Source organism: Sphaerodactylus townsendi, linkage group LG03 (genome assembly GCF_021028975.2).
Source record: "Sphaerodactylus townsendi isolate TG3544 linkage group LG03, MPM_Stown_v2.3, whole genome shotgun sequence".
NCBI lineage: Eukaryota > Metazoa > Chordata > Lepidosauria > Squamata > Sphaerodactylidae > Sphaerodactylus > Sphaerodactylus townsendi.
In genome coordinates, this window is record NC_059427.1 from 81,776,025 (window position 1) to 81,797,474 (window position 21,450).

At 42.3% G+C, this 21,450-nt stretch overlaps 1 protein-coding gene across 2 annotated transcripts in view; it reads left to right on the forward strand.

Moving 5' to 3' along the window:
* The window catches only part of PDGFRB (platelet derived growth factor receptor beta), an 87,484-nt gene that overhangs the window by 29,062 nt on the left and 36,972 nt on the right, over positions 1-21,450 (forward strand). For both annotated transcript variants that reach the window (XM_048489857.1, XM_048489858.1), the window contains 6 exons: positions 12,644-12,726; positions 17,016-17,300; positions 17,518-17,784; positions 18,869-19,011; positions 20,398-20,572; positions 21,103-21,295. In XM_048489857.1, coding sequence (XP_048345814.1) covers positions 12,675-12,726; positions 17,016-17,300; positions 17,518-17,784; positions 18,869-19,011; positions 20,398-20,572; positions 21,103-21,295 — 1,115 coding nt within the window. In that variant the 5' untranslated portion in view covers positions 12,644-12,674. The remainder of the gene's footprint in view (positions 1-12,643; positions 12,727-17,015; positions 17,301-17,517; positions 17,785-18,868; positions 19,012-20,397; positions 20,573-21,102; positions 21,296-21,450) is intronic.

Here is a 21,450-nt window from a genome sequence, read left to right on the forward strand (position 1 = left end):
GTGAGGGAGGTTTAAAAGGTGAGGCTTGAGTGGGGCAGGGTTTGAAAGTGTGGCTTGGGGTGAAGGAAGGGTTGAAAGGTGAGGCTTGGGTGGGATAGGGTAGAATGGGGAGGCTTGGGGTGGGGAGGAACCAGGAGGGTTTTGGTGAAGCAGCGGGTGCTAAGCTGCTACTGCCTCACTGGCTGGGCTGTACTTTGAAGGTTGTGGAAGGATAAGGGGAACTGTTGCTCCTGTGTCGGGGGGAGGTGGGCAGGAGAGTGGATGGAATGTCATCCACCAATGGGCAAGCAGGACTCACTTTGGGAGTTCTACTTGCAGATTGGTACAGGGTTCATAGTCGTGACATTCCATCACTTAGATCATTATAGGTTAGGGTTACTGAGATCATTTAATCTATCATCCTGAACATCCAATCATTTTTTAAATAGATCTGCCATCAGTGGGGTGGAATTATACCTCCTTTATGCAATCAGGAAAGTCTCTGGGTCAACATTCTGCATTTTGGACAGCTTGATCCATTCCCTGTTGACTGTCAGAATGATAGAAAGGGGTATGCAAAGGAGTAATCATCTTAATATTTGAGTTCAGTGTTAATTTCTGTCAGGTTCCTGAGTTTTACATTGGCAACAGGAGAGGTCATGTGGAGTTACTTTGAAAGTGTGTAGTTACTTTGAAAGTCAGTCCTAAGCAAGTTTAGAAGTGGATCCTAACTGAACATTTTGAATACTACTGGCTGACTTAGACCATCATCATAGTCTTTTTTCCAGTGAGTAAGACAGAAACAATAATGCTCACAAATACTTATGAAAAAGTATGAAATAAATGTTGTAAAAGGACTTGTAAATAAGAATTGTGCGCATTGTAATAAATGAATTACAAACTTTGCAAAGTTAAATCTGAAGCAGGAGAAAATATTCCATGGGTATGAGTTAACATCTTACAAGTGGGATTTTTTGTTTTGTTTTCCTTTCTGGCATTGTGTCACTTATTCTGACCCTCTAGTCCACAGTCTGCCATTTGCTAGGCAAGGTTAAGCTCTATTGGCAGAATTTCCTCATGGCATGGAGGTGTTAACCATGTTGAATCAGCATACCTGATATTAGAAAGATCCTTCTCTGTAAAGTACTCTTTAAGTGGATTCACAGAGGTGGAGGTTTTTTTAATTAAAGAAAGTGTAAAGGCTTGCATAAATTTGTATTAAATAAAAAGTACAAAAGATTCATTTTCTGTCCATAATTATGCTCTGAAATGCTTTCCTGCAAGGTACTGTTCAGAATGAATGTTATTTATTAATAGAAAGAAAACAAGCATCGACTATGCAGCAAAATCAAGGCCATTTCCATTGCTTGGCGTGTGACAAGATTTTAGTTATTGTTATTTTATTGTTATACCTTAGTTTACCAACCTATATTGAGCATTAGCAGACATTATAATACCATCATGCAGTTGCAGATATCAATTTGTGTAATTAATAAATATGTAAGAATAATATATAATGGGAAAGAATACCAGACATAGAAATGTATAGATCAGAAGGTGCTGTTTGTGAGGATATTCTGTCTGGAATTTAGTGGCTCCTTCAGGAATTATTACAATACAGACTACAGTAATAAACTACAGCAATATATGAGTGGCCGAATGGAACTGTACTGCACAAACACATAATAAAATGTAAAAAATTAGCTGCATGTGTCCAACATCTGCCCACACTTTGCCTGCCTTGACTTTGGAATAATCTTTCTTTTGTTTATATTGCTGTTGAAAAATATTTTTTTCCCTTTTGAAAACTAGACTAGCTCCGCAGCCCCTCCTCTCACATTCCCTGTCTCATAATACCAAATGAATTGACATCATTGATCCAAGGGAGCTGCCCTTCCTGATTAGTTTATCGGTTCAGATGCAAGCACACGTAAATAATATGAAACAAAATGGAATTAGAAAAAAAGATTGCCCATTACATATGGGGCACTGTAACGTCCTAAACCAGTGTTCTATTAATACATCTTACTAGGACCAAATCAAAACAAATGAGTAAGTTTCCAGTTCTCCCAAACTCTGCGTCTGGCTGGATATTGAAAAGAAAGGGGAAAGAGAATGTTTGGGGCCATGATGTTAGGATCTCTGTGCTGAATCTCACGGAGGACGGGTTGTAAACTAAATCAGACTGGGTGATGCTGAGTGAAACTTGAAATTGCCCCTTTGCCTTCTGTAAAAAAAAGGGAAAATAACAGTCGCCATTTGGCAATATAAAATCCAACACTTAATGAAATAATTAACAATGTAGTTGGTATCCATGTTCTTTTATTAGTAAATATGTAACTCTAAGTCAGTGGTTCCCAAACTTATTTGGCCTATCGCCTCCTTTCCAGAAAAAATATTACTTAGCGCCCCCTGGAAATTAATTTTTTTAAATTTTAATAACAATTAAACAGAAAGATATATGTATTAATGTTTCTACCTGTGGCCATCACCGCTCCCCTGGATCGCTGCAGCACCCCCCCCCCAGGGGGCGGGGGCGCCCACTTTGGGAATCACTGCTCTAAGTCAATGCAGCATTAAGTATGGGATGAACAAAATATTTTCTCTGTTCTTTCAATGAACGGCTAGATGATCTTCAGTATCCCTGCTACTTAGAAACTAGGTATCCCTCATTATTCCACATATATGTTTGAAAAAAGAACAGTATAAAATAAAATAAAAGGAACAAGTTTCTGAATCATATTAACAATATCCACCCAAACATCCAATTTACTATGGAAAAAGAAAATGAGGGAAAACTTTCTAGATGTCTCAGTCATTCACAAACCTCATCAACAATTGGGCCATAGGATCTACGGAAAAGACAGCTGTGAATCACCCACCGGCTGCTGTTGCCTCTGGGGGTGGAATGGGTGGAGCCAAGGAGACCGCTTCCGCTTAACTGAGGGTAGAAGCGAAGCCCGGGCCATGTTGGGCAAGGGCTGACGTCACCAGGAGGGGAGGGCGGATTGACCCTTTAAAGGGGAAAGCCCTCCTTTGTTCTGGCCTTTCATGTAATGCTTCGGACCAGCTCGAAGCAATTTGCGGGTTCCATCCACCTCTCCCTGGGTTTGATTCAGTTGTTGCATTGTTTCCTGCTCATAGCCGTTCGGGGCAGTGGTGCGTGGGTAATGATCTGGAAGTGCCGATGGCGGCAAGAGGCAACCGCCCTGCCGAACCGGAAAATGGGGATCACCTCTTGCCAGGAGCGTCCGCCTGGCAGAGCCCTTCAGTGGAGCGAAGTCCAATACAGGGCACCCGCCCATTGGAGCTTCGCTATGAAGCAGACAGGCCAGATCAAGACCCATGCTACGCCTCACGCTTCTGTTTTAGTTGGCTAATAAAATGGCTATGGCCAAAATGTTTATCCCAGCAAAGAGTCCAGTGTGGTTATTGGAGAGGATTCACCCAGGTGGTTTTCACCCTCAGAAGGCAAAACCACACACACTGATAGATATCTACATAAAAACTCCAATCATCACCCAGGACAAAAAAGGAGCGCAATAAAAACTCTGGTAGATGGTGCAAAGAGAATCTGCAAACCCCATCTCCTTCAATATAAACTGAATCACCTAAATTGGACTCTACAGGCCAATGGTTATTCTACTACAGACATCAGAAGAGCTGCAAGACCAAGAACAAACCACAGGAATGAGGATAAATAGCCACCCAAAGGGAAGGTGTGTTTACCATACATCATGGGAAACACTGATCGAACAGGGAAACTGATGAGGAAACATAACTTCCAAACAATCTTCAGACTCACCAAGAAAATTCAACAAATGCTACGTTCAGCAAAGAACAAGAGGGATCCTCTAACATACCTTGCAGCTGGTGACAAGGGACCATGTAATGCAGCATCCAGACACGAATCAAAGAACATGAAAGGCATTGCGAACTAATTCAGCCGGAAAAATCAGCAGCAGCAGAACATGTTATAAACCAAACTAGACACAGAATGTTATTTGAAAACACAGAAATTCTGGACCACTCTGATAGCCACTGCATCAGACTACACAGAGAAGCCTCTGAAATCCACAAGCATATGGACAATTTCAACAGGAAGGAGGAAACTATGAAAATGAACAAAATTTGGCTACCAGTACTTAAAAACACTAGAATCACGACAATGGTTAATGAACACCAGCCAGACTCAGGTTGTCTCTCTGCAGGAAGCAATAAAATGGATTGTGAATGAATACTTAAATGCACAGGAAAACTGCTATGCAAATACCCTTACTTATTGATTATGCAACTTTAGTGTTACATACAAATTCTAAAATGGGGGAATTCCACTTAACACATGAAAAATTACACTTGCAAAACTGCATCTTTAACACTTTTAGCAATTGCAAACAGTTCTTTCACCCACCCTGGGTATTTCACAGGTATATATACTCCACTTGCTCTACCGCTACCAGATCCTCTGAAGATGCCAGCCACAGATGTAGGTGAAACGTCAGGAGAAAATAGTACTGGAATAAGGCCATACAACCTGGAAAACCCACAACATCCTACTAAAAGGAAGCATAGTTCTCAGTCCATTTTGAATACATATTTCAAACTTAGCAAAGTTTGAAGACGTTCCCTAACCTGCTTCCAACTTGAGTCTCTTTGTCCTCTGGAGCTACTTAAATGTACTTAGGCTAGGGAAAGACTTCAAACCTCACAGAGTGGAGTGATAGAAAATAGGCTCATAATAGATAGGTTTTCACAAAAATAGTTAGGGTGATGAATACAGTAACATTCTGTGTAACATATTCATCTGTAATGTTCATAAAATATGTTGATACTTCTTATGATGTATTCAAGTATTCTACTCAGTCCCAAATAAGTTACCTATCCATATTCAAGGAGATTTCATGGCAAATGTATTAGGACAGCCCCTACAATTCTCTCATTTTTCAAAATGTGTAAAATAGAATTGTTCAGGAGGACATTTTTGTAGGAGCAGAGCTCTGGGGTATTGGTTCAGCACTGGAGGTAACGTTTATTAGTGATAAAGTCTTTCATGTACTGATTGTCTTGTTGCCTTAAACAGATGTGTTTGCATGCATTGCATCCCCCCACTTCTGCAATCTCACCCCAACTGCTTTATTTTGTCTTACTAGCAATTTTTGCTGTTAGGTTAAAACATTACCATTTTTTGAAATCCTCTCCCTGCGTGCCTGTTGTTATATTATTTTATAATCTGCCTACTGACTGAATTTTTTAAATAATGTTTGTAATACATCTGTGAGAAAGACAGACTAACAACAGCAACAACAATGTACAACCAAGCTGGATCACACTGTGTGGGGCTGATTACACACCAGATTTCACTAGTATAAAAGCAGTAGGCCAATTATGCAGAGAACACTTACCTCGGAACTCCTCTCTACACAATGGACTTCCAGAGGGCTCTCCTCACATTTCTTTGTTTACACATGAGGAGGCAGCCTAGTATCTGCCCTGCAGAAGTCTCAACCAGTCTCTCCTTTTGGTGCCTTAACTCTGCCCATCAATTTCTCTTAGCTTAAAGGCACATTTTCTCTTCCCCTCCCTTCCCCTACACACATACTGTCTCTCTTTCACTGACACTGCAAGAGAGAGAAAGGCTTGTTTTTAAAATAGAAGCTTGTCTGAAAGAAAGTTTTTTAAATGCCCTCCTGACCATTGGGGAGGACAGAAGCAGAGCAGGGGAGGTCGGGTGGAGCCTGAACAGATGCTTCAGCTGTTCCTTTGCAAAAGCCAATTCTCTGTTATTACTATATTGAATAATTGATACAAGCATTTAGAGAAGCAGAAAGGAGTCAGCAACAGGGAGATGTATGAGGGAGAAGCGTGCAAAGCAGCACAAGGGAATGGAGGGTTGACAATAGGTGGCCTGGCTGTGGGCATAGGGAAGAGGTCTTGGGCAAAGCTGTGCTCATTGGCAAATCTGCCTTGTCTGCAAAACAAAAATTGCATTCATGCTAGGGGTGGTCTTGCTTGCTGTGGGGAGAATAGAAAGTGAATGCGGGTCTTGAGGAAATACATCCATACAAGAAATCTTACGGCGATGCACATTTGCCTCCATCGTGCAGCGGATGCCTTGTGTTTAATCGGCCTAAGACTTGTATCTGACATGACGAGTTCTATATGTTGGAATCCTGGCTGCTACAGAAATCTAGTTGGTACAAAACTGGCTTCAGCCTTCTATGGTAGCAGCAGCAACATCTGCAGTGGTGATTTGAGGGAATGAAGTGCCTGTTTCCAATTCAGATCAGGCTGTACCCCAGAGTGAAGTGACCTCCTGTCTCCTCTCCCAGCCACATTCCTCTTTTACAATAATAAACAATTCTGGTGATTTTTTAAAGCTTCCCATGATAGGCTGCTAACTATTTCCCATTGTGCAGTCATTTGGCAGAGGCATAAAAGTGGAGGCAGTCTGTCTCTCCCAGAAGCATTTCTGTCTCTACAGTATAAATCCTGCAAGAATAGAGAGGAAGAGAGAAATATATTATTGGCAATGGAGAGGTGAGGTTTGTATTAACATTTTTGTCTTCTTTCTGGTTTATTTGGACCTTATCACAGCTGACTATTGGATGAGATTGTGAAAAAATGCTCTTTAAAGCATACAAGGAGGAAGACGTTGAAAGGACTGAATGAGGGCCAGGATGCCTCTCTGCACTGAGTTTTTTAGGGTGTCTTTCACATGGTTTATCTGTCCCAAGTTTAGTGTGCTTTTGGGAAGTGGGTTTTTCCTGCTTTCCCACAGCATCATGGTGAATTCATGTACCTCTAAGGGCTTCCCTGGCATTTCTCCATTCTTTCTGAAACCTGTTTTGCTTTGAGGTTTTGTACAAGACTGCTTTCCCACTACAACTATCCTTCCTTCTCACACCCACCACAGCTTAATCCAGCTGTAGGTTATCATTTTAACTCCTTTATCATCTCTTACTCATCCAAAGACACTTCCCCCCATCTTCCTGACATGCCTTGTTATCTCCAGATGCAAATGTGTGACGTTAATTATTTGCCTTCTGTCTGGCAAGGTCAAACAAGCTACATTTAATGGACAACATATGGCTTTTGAGTGAAACATGAAATCTTTGAGTAGGCATCAGAACTATTTATATGAGTATGAGATGCAAAAAAAGTCACATTGGTGAGTAAGAGAGAATTTAATGTCAGCAGATAATGTATGTTTAACTTCTGGAAACAAAAAGAGCTATATAAAAGAGAGAGGGACAACACTCTCTTATTAGGAATGGGCCTCTTTATTTCTTTTCGTCTTCCCTTGTCAACATATAAAACTATTATAAAAAATAGCTGGAGCTGGCATTTTCACAGGATGCGGAAAACCCAAACATTTTCTCTTAAGTTTGCAAGTTTTAACTCCTTCCATCAAGACAGAATGGAAGGTAGAGGCTAAAAAGAGCAAAGAGATATTGCCACCCTCTGGAATTACAAGTAATGCTTTATAAATAGCTCCTTTATTAAAACCAGCTATGAAGATTTACAGCTGGAGACATTTTAGCCATCTATAGTAATACTGTCACTGCTATTGCCTCTTGTGCTGCTGCTGATTTTAAATTTAATTTTAGGGGCATTTTCACATGTGATGGAAAAAAGCCTATTGGCAGCCCAATTCTGAGAGACACTTCAGCGGAGCTCAGATGATAGACCTAGTGACAACACAACCCCAACAGAGGCACATGAACTAAACCTCCCCTTTTAGCCTACAAGGGAAGCACACAGGATGCTCACCTGTCCCCTGGCAAGGGTCTTATCTGTCCTCTGGAAAGGGTCTGCTTGCTGGTCACACAGGGCTGTATCTAGGAAGGGCAAAGGCACAAGGACAGGGAAGGTCAAATGACCCCGGGCGAACTGGGGGGGTGCAAAATCACCCACACCTCCTCCTCCCCCCTCTCCTCCGGAAGAGCTGGGTTGGTGCGGGGGAGGTGCCTAAAAACAGCCAACCTGCTGACAGGAGGCCCCCAGTTCGCCCAGGGCCTGCAAAACAGACCTGTTCCGCCAGGCTTTTGGCCAGCCAGGATGACCATCTGACCCTCATTCCATCTTGGTCTCCCATGGGCGGGAATGGGGTTGGGATAAGTCGCCATCTGCACATTTTAAATTGTTTAAATTCTATGAATTCAATATTGTTATAGATTGTTTTTATATTTGTATTTATATGATGTTGATGTACACCGCCCTGAGCCCTCCAGAGGAGGGCGGTGTAAAAATGGAAATAAATAAATAAATAAATAAATAAAAAATAAATAAATAAATAAATAAATAAATAAATAAATAAATAAAAGGAGCCGACCTGCTGCCACAGCACCTGTGTGAGCTGCCCCTTTCTCTCCCCAGGCCCTCAGGGACAGAACTCAGAGGCGGGGGCAGAGGCAGCTCAGACAGGCACTGCATTAGCAGGCCGCCTCCTAGGCCGCCTGCCATGGCACCCTGCCCTTCCACCTCCCTGCAGGCTGGCTTCTGCCCTCCCCAGAGCCTGGGGAGGGCAGGAGGAGGCCTGCAGGGAGGTGGGGGGCAGTGGCTTGGATGGAGAGACTTGGACAGGCGCCATGGCAGCAGGCTGGCCCAGGAGCCAGCCTGCTGCTGTGGTGCCCATCCAAGCCCCCAAGCACCACCCCCAAGCTCCACCCCCCCCCCAAACTGGAGTAGGTGTTGTCCCCAGGCACCATTTTCCCCAATACACCTCGGGGAAGGGGGGGTAACTAGCCACCCTGGGTACTAGAAGAGAGGGGGGTGCCAACATAGCAGCAGCATTCACTGGGTAGAGGCTGCAGGCAACTTCCCACCTGGCTGCTGAGCATGCCCCCCTGCTAAGCACATGAGATGAGGTGCCAATGCCCCTCCCCCAATGACCCACACAAGTGGAAAACAGCATGATGGGACAAAGGTTTCACATGCTCACGGCATACAAAACTGAGCTACAAGTGGGCAGCACAGTCTAAACCAGGGGTCTGCAACCTGCGGCTCCAGGGCAGCATGCGGCTCTTTCATACTGTGGCTCTGCATGGCTTGGGTCGGCCGCCTTCGGAGAGTCGCCCTAAGGGTTAATGGGAAAGAGTCCCCGTTCCCAGACAGGTACAGCCTGAGACGGCTATCCCAAGCCACTTCCGGCTTCCCTGTCCCAGCTGCCTGGTAGGCTGATGCCGGTGATGATGGCGCGGGGCGGGGGCGGACCATCGCTGGTGGATCCTCTTGAACAGGTGAGCGGTGAAGGGCAGGAAATGGGAGGGAGTTACAGGAGCACAGGTTTTCAGCAAAATCCTAGCCTCAGTCTGCCTCCCTTGAATGGGGGATCAGGGATCGACCCTGCTTTGGGTGGCCTCATTTCCCCTTAACCTGGGTCCTTCTTGGGGGGTCCACATGGAGGACCCCAGCAGCACCACCTTGGGTTGCAGACCCCCCAGCAGCCCCACTGAGCTCCAGGGGCTTTCCTGGCAGATGGCAGCCTGGCTGAGTCCAGGTGAGAAAGACGATGTCAGGTTTTAAAGGAGTTATTACCTGCAGCCCTGCACTCGTCGGGGCTGTTTGATGGGGAGGCAGAGGTGGGTGGAAATTGTTTTCTTTTGCATTGCCAAGGAAGGCAGGAGCACATGGGGAAAGCCTTGCACGTGGATCTTGGAAGGTTTACTTCAGAGTAAGCCAGTGGAAGGCCGGGATCATCCTCAGCCCTGGTTGTCGTGGGTTGCCAACTCCTGGCGGGCAAATCCCAGGACATTTGGGGGTAGATTCTCAGAAGCTGTGGCTTTTGGGACCAGGGCGGGGGCCATGCTCAGTGAGGAATATGGCTGTCGAGTCCACCCTCCATGGCAGACATGGAGGTCTGTTATTATTTTTTAAGAGTTCAAAATGTTCAAAATGTGTTTTTTGCATAAATAAAATATAATTTTCTCTGTAGCGCTTCATGGATTTCATAAGCAACGCACTATAATTGTTTATACAAAGTGTAAAGGTAAAAAAACAATATATACAGTGTTATCTTCATTTTAAATGTCAAAAAGTATTTGCGGCTCCAAGTGTTTTCTTTTCTGAGGAAAACGGGTCCAAATGGCTCTTTGGGTGTTAAAGGTTGCTGACCCTGGTCTAAGCTTTTGCTTTCCTCATCCAGGCACCTGGTGCATTGACAGCCCTAGTACTGCCTCCTCCTTCTTTACTAAAGTCTGACTTCTGAGCAATGTTAGAATAAATGGCTGATAGTGGAAATTGAATTTTTAATCCAGTTTGAAACTGGGAGAACACATAGCATTAAAAAATCCAGACAGTCATAGAAAATTACTTGAGCAACTCCAAAGTGAAACTCTTATTTTTAGTCAGAATTTGTTTTTAATGGAAATAGATGCAGATACTCTTGAGCATTCATGACATATGAATGTTCCAAAAGCTAAGTAAACAGGAAGTGCATTCTTCATATGAATGAAAACCTGAGAAAGAAGAAAAGAAAGAATCCCATGGCTTTGGAAAGAGTTGCTGAGTAAATCAGAAACACATTGGGATTCACTGGTAAATCAATTAATTCAAACCAGAGTTGATAGAACAAGAAAAATATCTGATGACCACACATCATTTAAAAGTCATTTCCCCCTCAGTGCTGAGCAGGCAAACATGAGGCCAAGACATAAATGCACCACTTTAGTAACAGACATCTCCTGCTGCCAGACCGGCAAAGGCTTTGGGCGTTTCTGGTGCAGCATAAGACTTTGGCATGACAATGGTACTTTTGCTCTAGTTATTGATTTTTTTTTTGCTGTTACATAGATGAAACTGCCTTTTTATGATGTTCTGCTTGTTAATCTAGACCAGAATGGAGACGGTTTAGTGCACTGTTTTTATGTTGGATGTAGTATTAATGCAACCTTTTTAATTGTTCAAAGCTCTCCTTGTACATTATCTCAGTAACCCCTAAAATAGCAGGAAGCCCCTGAGACAGTTGGATCTGGTGACCAAGAGAATTTAATTCTCAGCTTAACTGAGAATTAGATTCCAAAGTTACATATTATAGGCAGGGTGAGATTTCAATAGATGTAGCAGTGGTGCATTCAGATGCCGAACAGCAGCATTTCAGACCATTTTCCTGAACACACAAGATCATTTCACAGCCCAAGAAATCAAGGTTACTTTGGACCACAATACAGAAAATTTGTCAGCGATCACATTTCTCCTCTTAATTTCTCTTTTGTCACTATGAAGACAACATTGTAACAGTTCATGTTAAAAGGAGGAAAAAAGCAGAATCAATATAATCAATAAACTAGATTGGACAGTAGAATTCCTATTTCTATCCTCCTTCACATAGAAAGAGTAGGGGATCCGATCTTAATTTCTAAGGGCATCGATGTGCGCATGGTTGCTTCTTATAGATCTGCAGCCAGTCTTCCAAAGAAGTGTAAGGTGAGTGATTGCAGAAATTCTTTGTTAATTGTGTCATCTAGTTTGGTCTAGCTGACAGTCTATTCACAGTTTCAAAAATTGCTCTAGACAGTTCCAAGTACTGTTTGCCAATAACTATTCTATGTCCTTATCCATCACTGACAGAAAGAATTTGAAAAAGATGTAATCAGGAAAGGAAGGAGCATGTTGAATAGTTTCTCTCTGTGTGTGAGTGTATAGAAAGAGAGATTTTAAACAAATAATGTTTACATTATTGGAGCTGCAACCTTATGCAAAGTTATTCTGAATGTAAGCCTGTTGAAATCAGTGGACAGGCTGGAGTAACTTTGCATAGAACTGATTTTTTAGGTGCTTTTAATTATAATATTGGAAAACAGACAAATTTTGGACAAGAGAGACTGGGTGGATTTGTTAAGAGCAAGAATGCATGCAAAACTTCCATTGCATCACTGGTGTCTGATGCTAGCTATCAAATGCCAGAGTACGTTACAAGATAGTTTATGCAAATGATTTCTGGAAGGGTTGTCCCTGATTAAACCTATTTTTAACAGAGTTTGATTGATTGATTTACTAGTGTTGTTTATTAGTGTTTGAGTCTCCTTACAGAAGAGAAAGGGGGGAGATAAATCCAAACTATTCTTCTTGTGACATCTGAAGTAGTGTTATTAATAGCCATCATTTCATAAGTAAGCAGGGAATAGTGTTTCAGAAACAGTGTTGTAGAGCTGTCAAGTGCCATGTCACTTACTCCCCTCTTTTGGTCTCTGCCTTTTTTCTTTTTTTTGTATTGGCACCCCATTAGAGTCTCTCCAGTTTCTTAGGCCTTCACAGTGCACATTGCAAAATCTGACACAATTATCCTGATTCATGGACGGACAGCATTGCCGGCACAAAAATATTTATAATTCGATTGGAATATCCTGGATAGCCCCTGTGACATTGCCTTGTCACCACATCTCTCCCAGAACACTTCTGGGTCTTTTTAAAGTCCTGGTATCTATCTCATGACATAGATTGATTTTGTACTGGCTATTCACTAAGCAAGGCTTTGATCTTATGAGTCATTTCCATACTGAGAAAGGAACTGGCAGCAGCTGAATTTAAAGAAATAAAATTATTTAAAGAATGGTGTGCTTTATTTACTTTATTCATGTGCTTATTTCAGTATCAGTATGCATCTCAGCTTTCTTCGAAGGAATCTCTGCAGTTTCTCACTCATGACACATTGCTTTTTTAACAGAGCATTACCAGCTGTAAGACGGATTCCCACCATGATATATGGTCCTTTGAAACTGGTCTTTTTCCCACTTCTGCTCCTCCCAGGTAAGCAAATAAGTGGAGTTTGGTGGTTAAGGCAAGTGTATCTATGAATTGCTAGTAGCACACAGTGTAAAAAAGCAGAGGCTCAGATTGACTAATTCTCATGCTGAGTCAATGACATCCACTCCATCACTCCATCTCAAAATAGTGCAGAGGCACCAATATTTTATATATTTCGTATTTGTTTCTATACTGTAGTCTTATTCTGTTTCCTGTAGGGCAGGTCTGCATAATTGTCCACAAAGCTTAATGTAGCCCACTAGCTCAATGGGGTCTCAATGTGGATTGAAAATAGTGGGTCAGATCTGGAGAAATCCCCACCAGTGTGCTATGCATATAGTGGAGGTAGCCAGTTTTATGTTTTGACAACAGTCCTTCATACCACATGGAGTCCTATCTTATAGGATTTCAGCTTTTGGGGGTGGCCTTTTGGAAGTCACAAAGAGCAGCAACAAGATGGGGAAAGCGAAAATACCCCAATTTGTTAGTGGAATGAGCCTCGTGCCACTGTGGATCTAAACCAAATTATCCCTTTTTCCAGAGAGCTGAAGGCTGAGGCTGCTGCTGATGGTCTTTATAGTTATTACATTTTTTCCCTATGGTTAGCAAATCTTTCAGGTTTATTTATTGTTTCGGAAACCTGCAATGCTCATTTTCCAGAAGCAGCAGTGAGGCACAAAAGAACAATACTGCTACATTATGGGGTGTTTTGGGGTGTTTTTTAAACTTTTCAGTGGGTCTTTAACAGCAGCTTGATATGGTGACATTGGTAAAGTGCCATCAGTCACAGCTGACTTATGATGACCCCTTAAGGTTTTCCAAGCAAGAGATGAACAGGCAGGAGTTTGTCATTGTTTGCCTATGTGTAGTAACCCTGGACTTTCTTGGTCATCACTCATCCAAGTACTAATGAAGGCCAACCTTCTTTGTACTTCATGAAAAGCAAAGCCTCTGTCAAACCACTTGCACCTTCTTAAGAACTACTGTCTATCTCCCAGCTCAGCTTTGTTGTTAGGGATCCCAGTAACCCAGTTATGATGGGTAGTTGCCTGCCAATTATGTCTGCTCCCACCAACTCTCAGCTGGTTGGTGGGCAGAAGAAAGAGGGAAGAGGGAAAGGTCAGCATCATCTATACAATGATGTCACTTCTAATTTTTGCAGAAGTTTTGGCATCAAAGGGGGGGGGCAGGACATATTCTGGCTCTCACAGGAAACCATAGTGTTTTCCCATGAGTGCTAGAGCATCCCCCCAGTGCAATACTGGAACTCTCGCATAAACCAGAAGTGATATCATCAGATAGATGACACTGATTGCCATCCTCAATCCTGCCTTCCTAAATCTCCTGTTGATTAAAAGGAGAGACCTACCAACCCTATTTGCTAATCCATTAGAACTGCCAAAAACCTGGATTGAAAAGGGTTCTCATGTACATGGCAGGCCAAAAAAACAGGGTATTTGGACCATTAGCTCAGTATGGTGGGTTTTGTTGTACAGTTTTTTAAAATATGCATGTTTTGATATATAGATCAGACTTTTTTGGCAGTGTCTCAGACATCCTTCAGGCAATGGAGTGGTAAATATGTAGTATTTTCACACCAAGTAAATCAACATAATCACCTCCAGTTTGTTTATGATCTTAGAGTAGGGCCAGGGCTGTTTCCAGAATGTTTAGTCCAAACCCTTAGTATTTAAAGAGCTAAACTGTTTAGTTCCTTCAATAATTAAGGCTTTTAGTCATATTATTTTACAAACATCCTGGACATCTTGTTGCTTTTGTGTTTGTGGAAAACATTTTCCAGACAAGTATAAATCTGTGTAGATGTGGGGAAAATATTTTAAAAGCAAACCAGGGCATTTTTTTCTTTAAAAAACCATGCACAGACAAATCTTGGGTTTTTTATTCAGTCATGCTACTGGAAGCTCAGATGAATGAACTTTGAGGTCCTGGAGGTGGAAACACTTAAGTGGAATAGCAGCCTGCAAAACTTTTCCAGTCTTTTTAATGCCAAACTACACAGTCAGTTTCCAAACTGGATCATTTTGACTTCCCAAATTGTTCTGATTCTTCATTGAGAGGCTGTGGCTGGCTAAAAGTGGTGCTGCTTTCCATTCCTATGGCCAATGCAGTGCCTGTAATGAGTAGAACAGTAAGCCAGGGTTAGTGCCATGTTATTGTCAGTGTGTACAGTCCCCAGCATCTCCTTTTAAAAGGATGGTGTAATAGGTGATATAAGAGAAACAGACCCGAGACCCTGGAGAACTGCTGCCAATCCAAGTGGCCCACGCTGACCTTGATGGCAACTGTGACAGGTTCATACAAAGTAATTAAGGAATGCCCTGCATTTCCCTGTCATTTTTCAAAACTGTGAAATTTTTCTTAAATCCCTAACCCTTGTAGGTCTGTCCAACACAACTCACTAGTCTAATCACACAGGTCTGTGCAACAGCAGACTTCCCAGCCTTTTAAGTATATTATTCAGGTGTTTCAGCCTCATTGGTTTTTAATTTTTTTACTTTCCCTCCCACCTTTTACTCAAAAATTCAGCATAAGTTCAGAAAGGAGTAAAAACAACGGGACCATTCAGTTGTCCTTTTTCTCATTTACTGTTTATACCATGTAATCACAAGTAAGAAAGAACTGCCTAAGGCCCCTTCTGCACATGCAGAATAATGCACTTTCAATCCACTTTCACAATTGTTTGCAAATTTCACACAGTAAAATCCAGCTACAAAGTGCATTGAAAGTGGATTGCAGGTGAATTCTTCTGCATGTGCAGAAGAGGCCTAAGACAGAAAGGCCTAGGAACTGTATGTTTGTTTCAGTATCCCTATTTTCATACTAAAACCTGTATTCATGTTAATTTTCTCAACTGACATACATACATACACACACACATACATACACACACAGTGGTGGGATTCAAAAAATTTAGTAACAAGTTCCGATGGTGGTGGGATTCAAACAGTGGCGTAGCGCCAATGGGGCTTGGGCGGGGCACGACAGGGGCTTGGCCAGGCATTCCAGGGGTGGGGCATTCCTGAGCAGGACTGTGGCAAGGACGCAGGACGCACGCACCCCAGGTGCAGTTCCCCTTCGCCCCGCCTCTAGATTCAAATAATGATTGTTTAAAGTAGTAAAAAAGCAATATACCGAAAGGTAGTATATTATTTCTTTTTTATATACTTGTATTGATTGATTTTAAATAACATAAGGAGAGAAACCAAAAACTGTTTACAATTGTTAACATATTACAAACATATCTAATTGTCTATCTCGCTCAACCCCCCAACTAAAACATCCTATATTGCCTCCCTCCTTCCCATATTTCCCTCCCTCCCTACTTTCTACATCCCCTTCAGATTTCTATAACTACTTTATCTATTCCACTTGAAAGAAAACTAACAGAGGGAGAGATCCAAAATCCTTTATCTAAAAGAGTAGTTTAAACTCCTCTCTTTCCAATATAAATTTCAAGGCAAAAAAAGAAAATGAAAAATCTTTACCTATAATACTTTCCTAACCTTTATACCAATGAACAAAAAGAATAGGACGATGAGAGAGTGTAGAGCTTATTTCATACAGTTCATACACACGTGGGGGGTGCCATGGGGGGGCAGGGTGGCTGCAGGGGGCCCTGGGGCCCCCCTGCCCCCCATGGCACCCAGTCCCATTCTCATGTCCCATGAAATAACCCAGCTTGAACATATTCACAGGATCCACACCCAGGCATCACCCCTTTGTCCCTAGTGAAGCACAACACAACCCGCCTCCAATCTTAGAAAATTTTAGTAACCGCCCTGCCTGATAGGTGCGAATAGGCTGCATCCCCTGTGTGTGTGTGTGTGTTTGCACCATGTATTCAAAGAACCAACCATATTTGACATCATAATTTAATGCATCAGTATTTTAAGATTTCATATCTTAAAAACTGAAAAATAACAAGATAATCTTGAAAGTGCAGCATTTCTTATGCATGTGGGATTTGTTTTTCCCCTTTAATCAACTAATATAAATAATAGAGTTAAAGTTTCTATTTATGCCATAATGATCTGCTGTAAGTTATGTGTTTTTCCCACTTTTCTTGAGGGAAAATAAAGTATGAGATCATCAAAATACATGTCTATCAGAAAGTCCCTTTTTTTTGCTAAGAGTAATACACTATACACAAAACATGGTTGCTTTCTTTTAACCTCCTGTGTGCACCAGTGTATATTCCGTCATTGATATTTGTAATTTATGTGAGCTTTGTGCCCTACTCATTACTTGCTTTCCCAAATAATTTTTTCAAGGATTATCAGACATCAGTGCTCTGGAGATCTCCCCCAGTGACCCTGAAGTCATCCTCTCTCTTTCAAGAAATTTTTCCCTGACATGCTCAGGGCAGAATGAGATAACATGGAGAAAAGATAAACGTAACATAGATGCTGTGTTGGAGGAAAAAGATGGCATTTTTGTTAGCACCCTCACACTCTGGAATGTGACTGGCATCAACACAGGGGAGTATTCCTGTGCCGACAATCAAACTTCTAGACAAGGGCAAACAGAGGGGAAGGCTGTCTACATCTTTGTTCCAGGTACTGGTGCCTACTTGCCTTTTGGGGCGGGAGGGAGTTGGGTTGAAGAATTAGAATAATGATGTTGAATGAAAATAACTGGCTAAGTGATCCAAACTTTGAGAGTTTGAATAATTATTCATTTTATGTATTTACTGAGACTCAAGGTGGATTATAAAATTTAAAACAATGCACCTCCACAACTAACTGGTTTCTCTGTACCCCTTTTCTCTTACAGACCCAACTATGCCCTTCCTTCCTAGCAGTCCAGAGGACCTGTTTGTTTTCAGCACAGGCCATACTGAGGACATTATCCCGTGCCGTGTGACAAATCCCAACACAACGGTGACCCTTTATGAAAAGAGGATTGAGGATCCAATTCTTGCCACGTATAACAATAAGCAAGGCTTTAAGGGGTACTTTGAAGACAAGACCTTTGTCTGCAAGGCAACAGTGGATGACCAAGAAATTGACTCTGAAGCATACTATGTCTATAGAATTCAAGGTGAGCCTTTAAACACTTTGCTCCTGCAGGTATATAGAATTCAAGGTGAGCCTTTAAACACTTTGCTCCTGCAGTATATAATCATTCTTCTAAAATTGTGATTGCCAAGCCTATGGCCTTTCCGCACGGCCAGAGCAGCGGCTTCCCACTGGCTTAAATAAAGCAGGTGGAGCGTCAGTGGATCAGTGTTTTTTTCATCCCTAGGGTGCTGGTTTTTTTGACCATGCAGAAATGGCCTATGCAACTCACAGGCAAATTTCAGCCGGAAAAAAGCAATGCTCTTCATCATTTAGAAGAGGGGGCTTGTTATATCAAATTGTGCATGTATTACCCCTTTTAGTAATTAAAAACATATGAACATTTGTCGGTTGGTTTTCTGTTTTCTTCTTTAGAGTACATAATGGCCATTCATGGGTCATTTCCTGTGACATTTGGGGGGGAGCAGCAGTGTTATATATCCACCTACTTCTTAGATACCATGATAACCCCTCTCAGGATCCCATGCTTCCCCCATTAGCACACAGAGGATATGTCATGGCGCTGGCAGTGCCGCAATGTCTTTGCCCTTAATGGGCATGGCCACCAGCCTACTTTCACCCCGCTAAGGGCAGAGGCCGGGGGACTCTTCCCTTTGCCCTTCCCTGGCAGCAATGGATTTGCAGCCGCTCTTTTACAATAAAAAGGTCATGCCTTTGCAACTTGTTGGTTTTTCATTGAGGCCTGCTTCAGAAAAAAAGAATCAGATCAGAAGTTAGTTTGCTCATTGCCAGCAGAAATGCACATATTTCGATATAAACAGAAGAAGGGTAAACAGCTGTTGCAACCATTGCGGAAGTGAATCTCGACTCCAGCATTTCAGATCCCAGACCTGAAAAAACTGCTCAATGTCTGATGAGCTGAAAATTGAACTGTCTGCACAGTGAAAAATACAGACAACTCCCTCACTGTGAAATAGGCAGCCAGCTGAAATGTATATTGGATTTGGTGCACTGCCCTGATTGATTTTTAGTTTGAGAATTGGTCTTCCTTTAGGGGCTGTAGCTTGGATTCCTTCCATGTTAATCTGAGTTTTTCTCCCCTTCAGTGCCTGCGTCTCCAGCCTTTGTCATCAATGTTTCTATCAGTGCTGTACAGACCGTAGTGAAGCAGGGTGAAAATATCACTGTAATGTGTGCAGTGAAAAACATTGAACTGATTGATTACACTTGGAGCTATCCAGGCCAGATGGTAAGCAAACCTGTGGGGTTTTGGGCTTGTTTGTATGTTTTTGTAGTTCTCCTCTCATTATCTTGGCGCAGCCGGTATGATGGACTGTGAAGCTCTCCTGTCTACACATGTGAGGGTGGTTAGTTGTTATCTCAGTGTCTGATGCAATGACTGGGCCACCAATGCATATTTAGACAGCACCGGTGTGTGTGCTCCATGCTCCTGAGTTTTTAGTGACAATGCTCAGATGCCAGTATATAATCATTCTGCCATTTTTTGATACTTTAATTGACTCCATACCTAAAAAAGGTATGCCTGATATATCTTATATAGGTTGAATTAGGGTTTATTAATTTTTTTCAGCATCTAAATTGCAACTGATTAACTCATTCCTGTTTTTTTTAGTGTAGGTTCCCTAAGAGGCTACCCAGAGAGTTCAGCAGCATTTAGTAGTACATGCCTCTGAGCATGGTAACTTGGTTTCTCCACAATTGTCACAGGTTACACACCAAAATGTGCTCAGAGATGATGACTCAACAGCACTCAGTGAGTGCCCAGCATCAGAAGGGTTCCCACCCCAGCCCGTGGGCCCAGTCACGCCAAAATATCTGGCTTGGTTACCATTCCCCATCCATAGATACTTCCAAGATGCCTGTCTAGCAAACTTGAATCAGCAAACCAGCTCTAATCTTGCCAACCACTAGCTGGAGCTTAGTTAGTCTCTCTCTGGAACAGGTCTGTTAAATTCCCCTGCAGTTGGTGAACAAAGATTCTTCTTCTGGCCAATTTGAGAAAGGTTCCAAAGTGATGATCTAACGCAAGTGATTATTTGTCTGTCGGCTGACCCCATCCAATGGCCTGCCACTCCACCCTGCCATTCGACCCTGCCATTCCCAAGAGGTTTTTCCAGCAGCCCGGGGAGGCAAAAAAACACAAAAAGCTTCTCTGCTGCCTGAAAGCCCCCATTGGTCTTAATGAACTTGCACCACCGCAAAGGCACCCAGGCATCAGCGTTGTTGAGGCAACAGCCGGGAGGAAGATGACTAGCTGTTGGCTTCTCCCCTGGCTACAACTCCGAATTATCTCCACTATGTTTGGAGGGCTGCATCAGCCTCCCGCAGAACACAGGGGTTGCCTTATTTCATATATTTCAGTCCCTCTGCTAGAGAGCTTTCACTTAATGACTTTCCACTATCCGATATGTTGCTTGGGCAAATTCATTCAAATAATGGCAAAGGGAGAGCTGACAGTGGATGAGCAGTAGACAAATGTTCTTCCCTGAAGGATTCCTGTAAATATTTTGTCTTTAAATATTTTACGGTTTGAACATTGGCCACAATAATGTACTTGAAAAATCCAGTGCTGTTCTGTACTACTTATGCTTGGTGTATTCTGTTCGCTTTGCAGGTGGGCAAAGTGGCACATCCAGTGACAGACATTTTGCCTGGGGTCAGCCATTCTACTATTTCCATCCTAACAATCCACAACGTAGAATTAGGAGATGAAGGGCCGTACATCTGTGAAGCCACTGAAACCTACCATGGGGGAAAAGAAACAAAAGAAATCTTTATCCGAGTGATTGGTGCGTTTGTCAAAAGCTTCAATTTGTCTCTTAACAAAGGTTTCTTAAAATACAGTTGCACTGCCTGCTTTTCAGAGTATTAAATCCAACAAGGCCTGCCATTCTAGTATTTTGTTTTAATGTTAGTTGATTTGTTTTGATGTAATTGATTGCTGTTATAGACCTAGTTTTGAGCTTTTCCTATTTTATAGGCACCATCACTATGTAATATCTCATGGAAGTCTCAAAAAGATATTTTTAGGGGGTGAGAGTTTTAGCTTAACATTCAAATATCCAGGTCATAGTTCTCCGAAATCAGAACATTCAGATTTGAACGGCTTTTCTTTGGCAGAAGTAGGCCCATACATCGTATTACTGAAAATGGCTAATTGCAGAATCAGATCCCTGTTGCATTTGCGTCTTATGTCTCTCATCTGCATCCATACAAGTCAAAACACTTACTTGCCCTCCCAACAGGAAGGGATTGTAATCCCAATGGGAACCCTGATTTACTATATAACATGTCCATTCCTCCTTCCTTCCTTATACAGAGCATGGTTTTGTGAGCTTCCACTCTATTCTGAATGACACTGTGTTTGCTGAGCTGCATAAAAGTAGCACTTTCCATGTGCACATTGAAGCCTATCCATTCCCCACCATCATGTGGCTCTGGAATAATCAGCCCCTGCTTTTAGAGGGCAACAGCGGATTTTCCATCAGCACTAAGAATTTGTCAGAAACTAGGTAAGCTACCTATTGTCAAAAGTCATCTAGCACAGTTGATTTTAACCCAACTTCTGGATTCTCTACCATCTAGATATTTGTATTTTCAACCTCTAGTTTCAAGATTAAGCAATCACATGCCACACCCCACCCCACCCCATCCCTGGGAGCAGAGA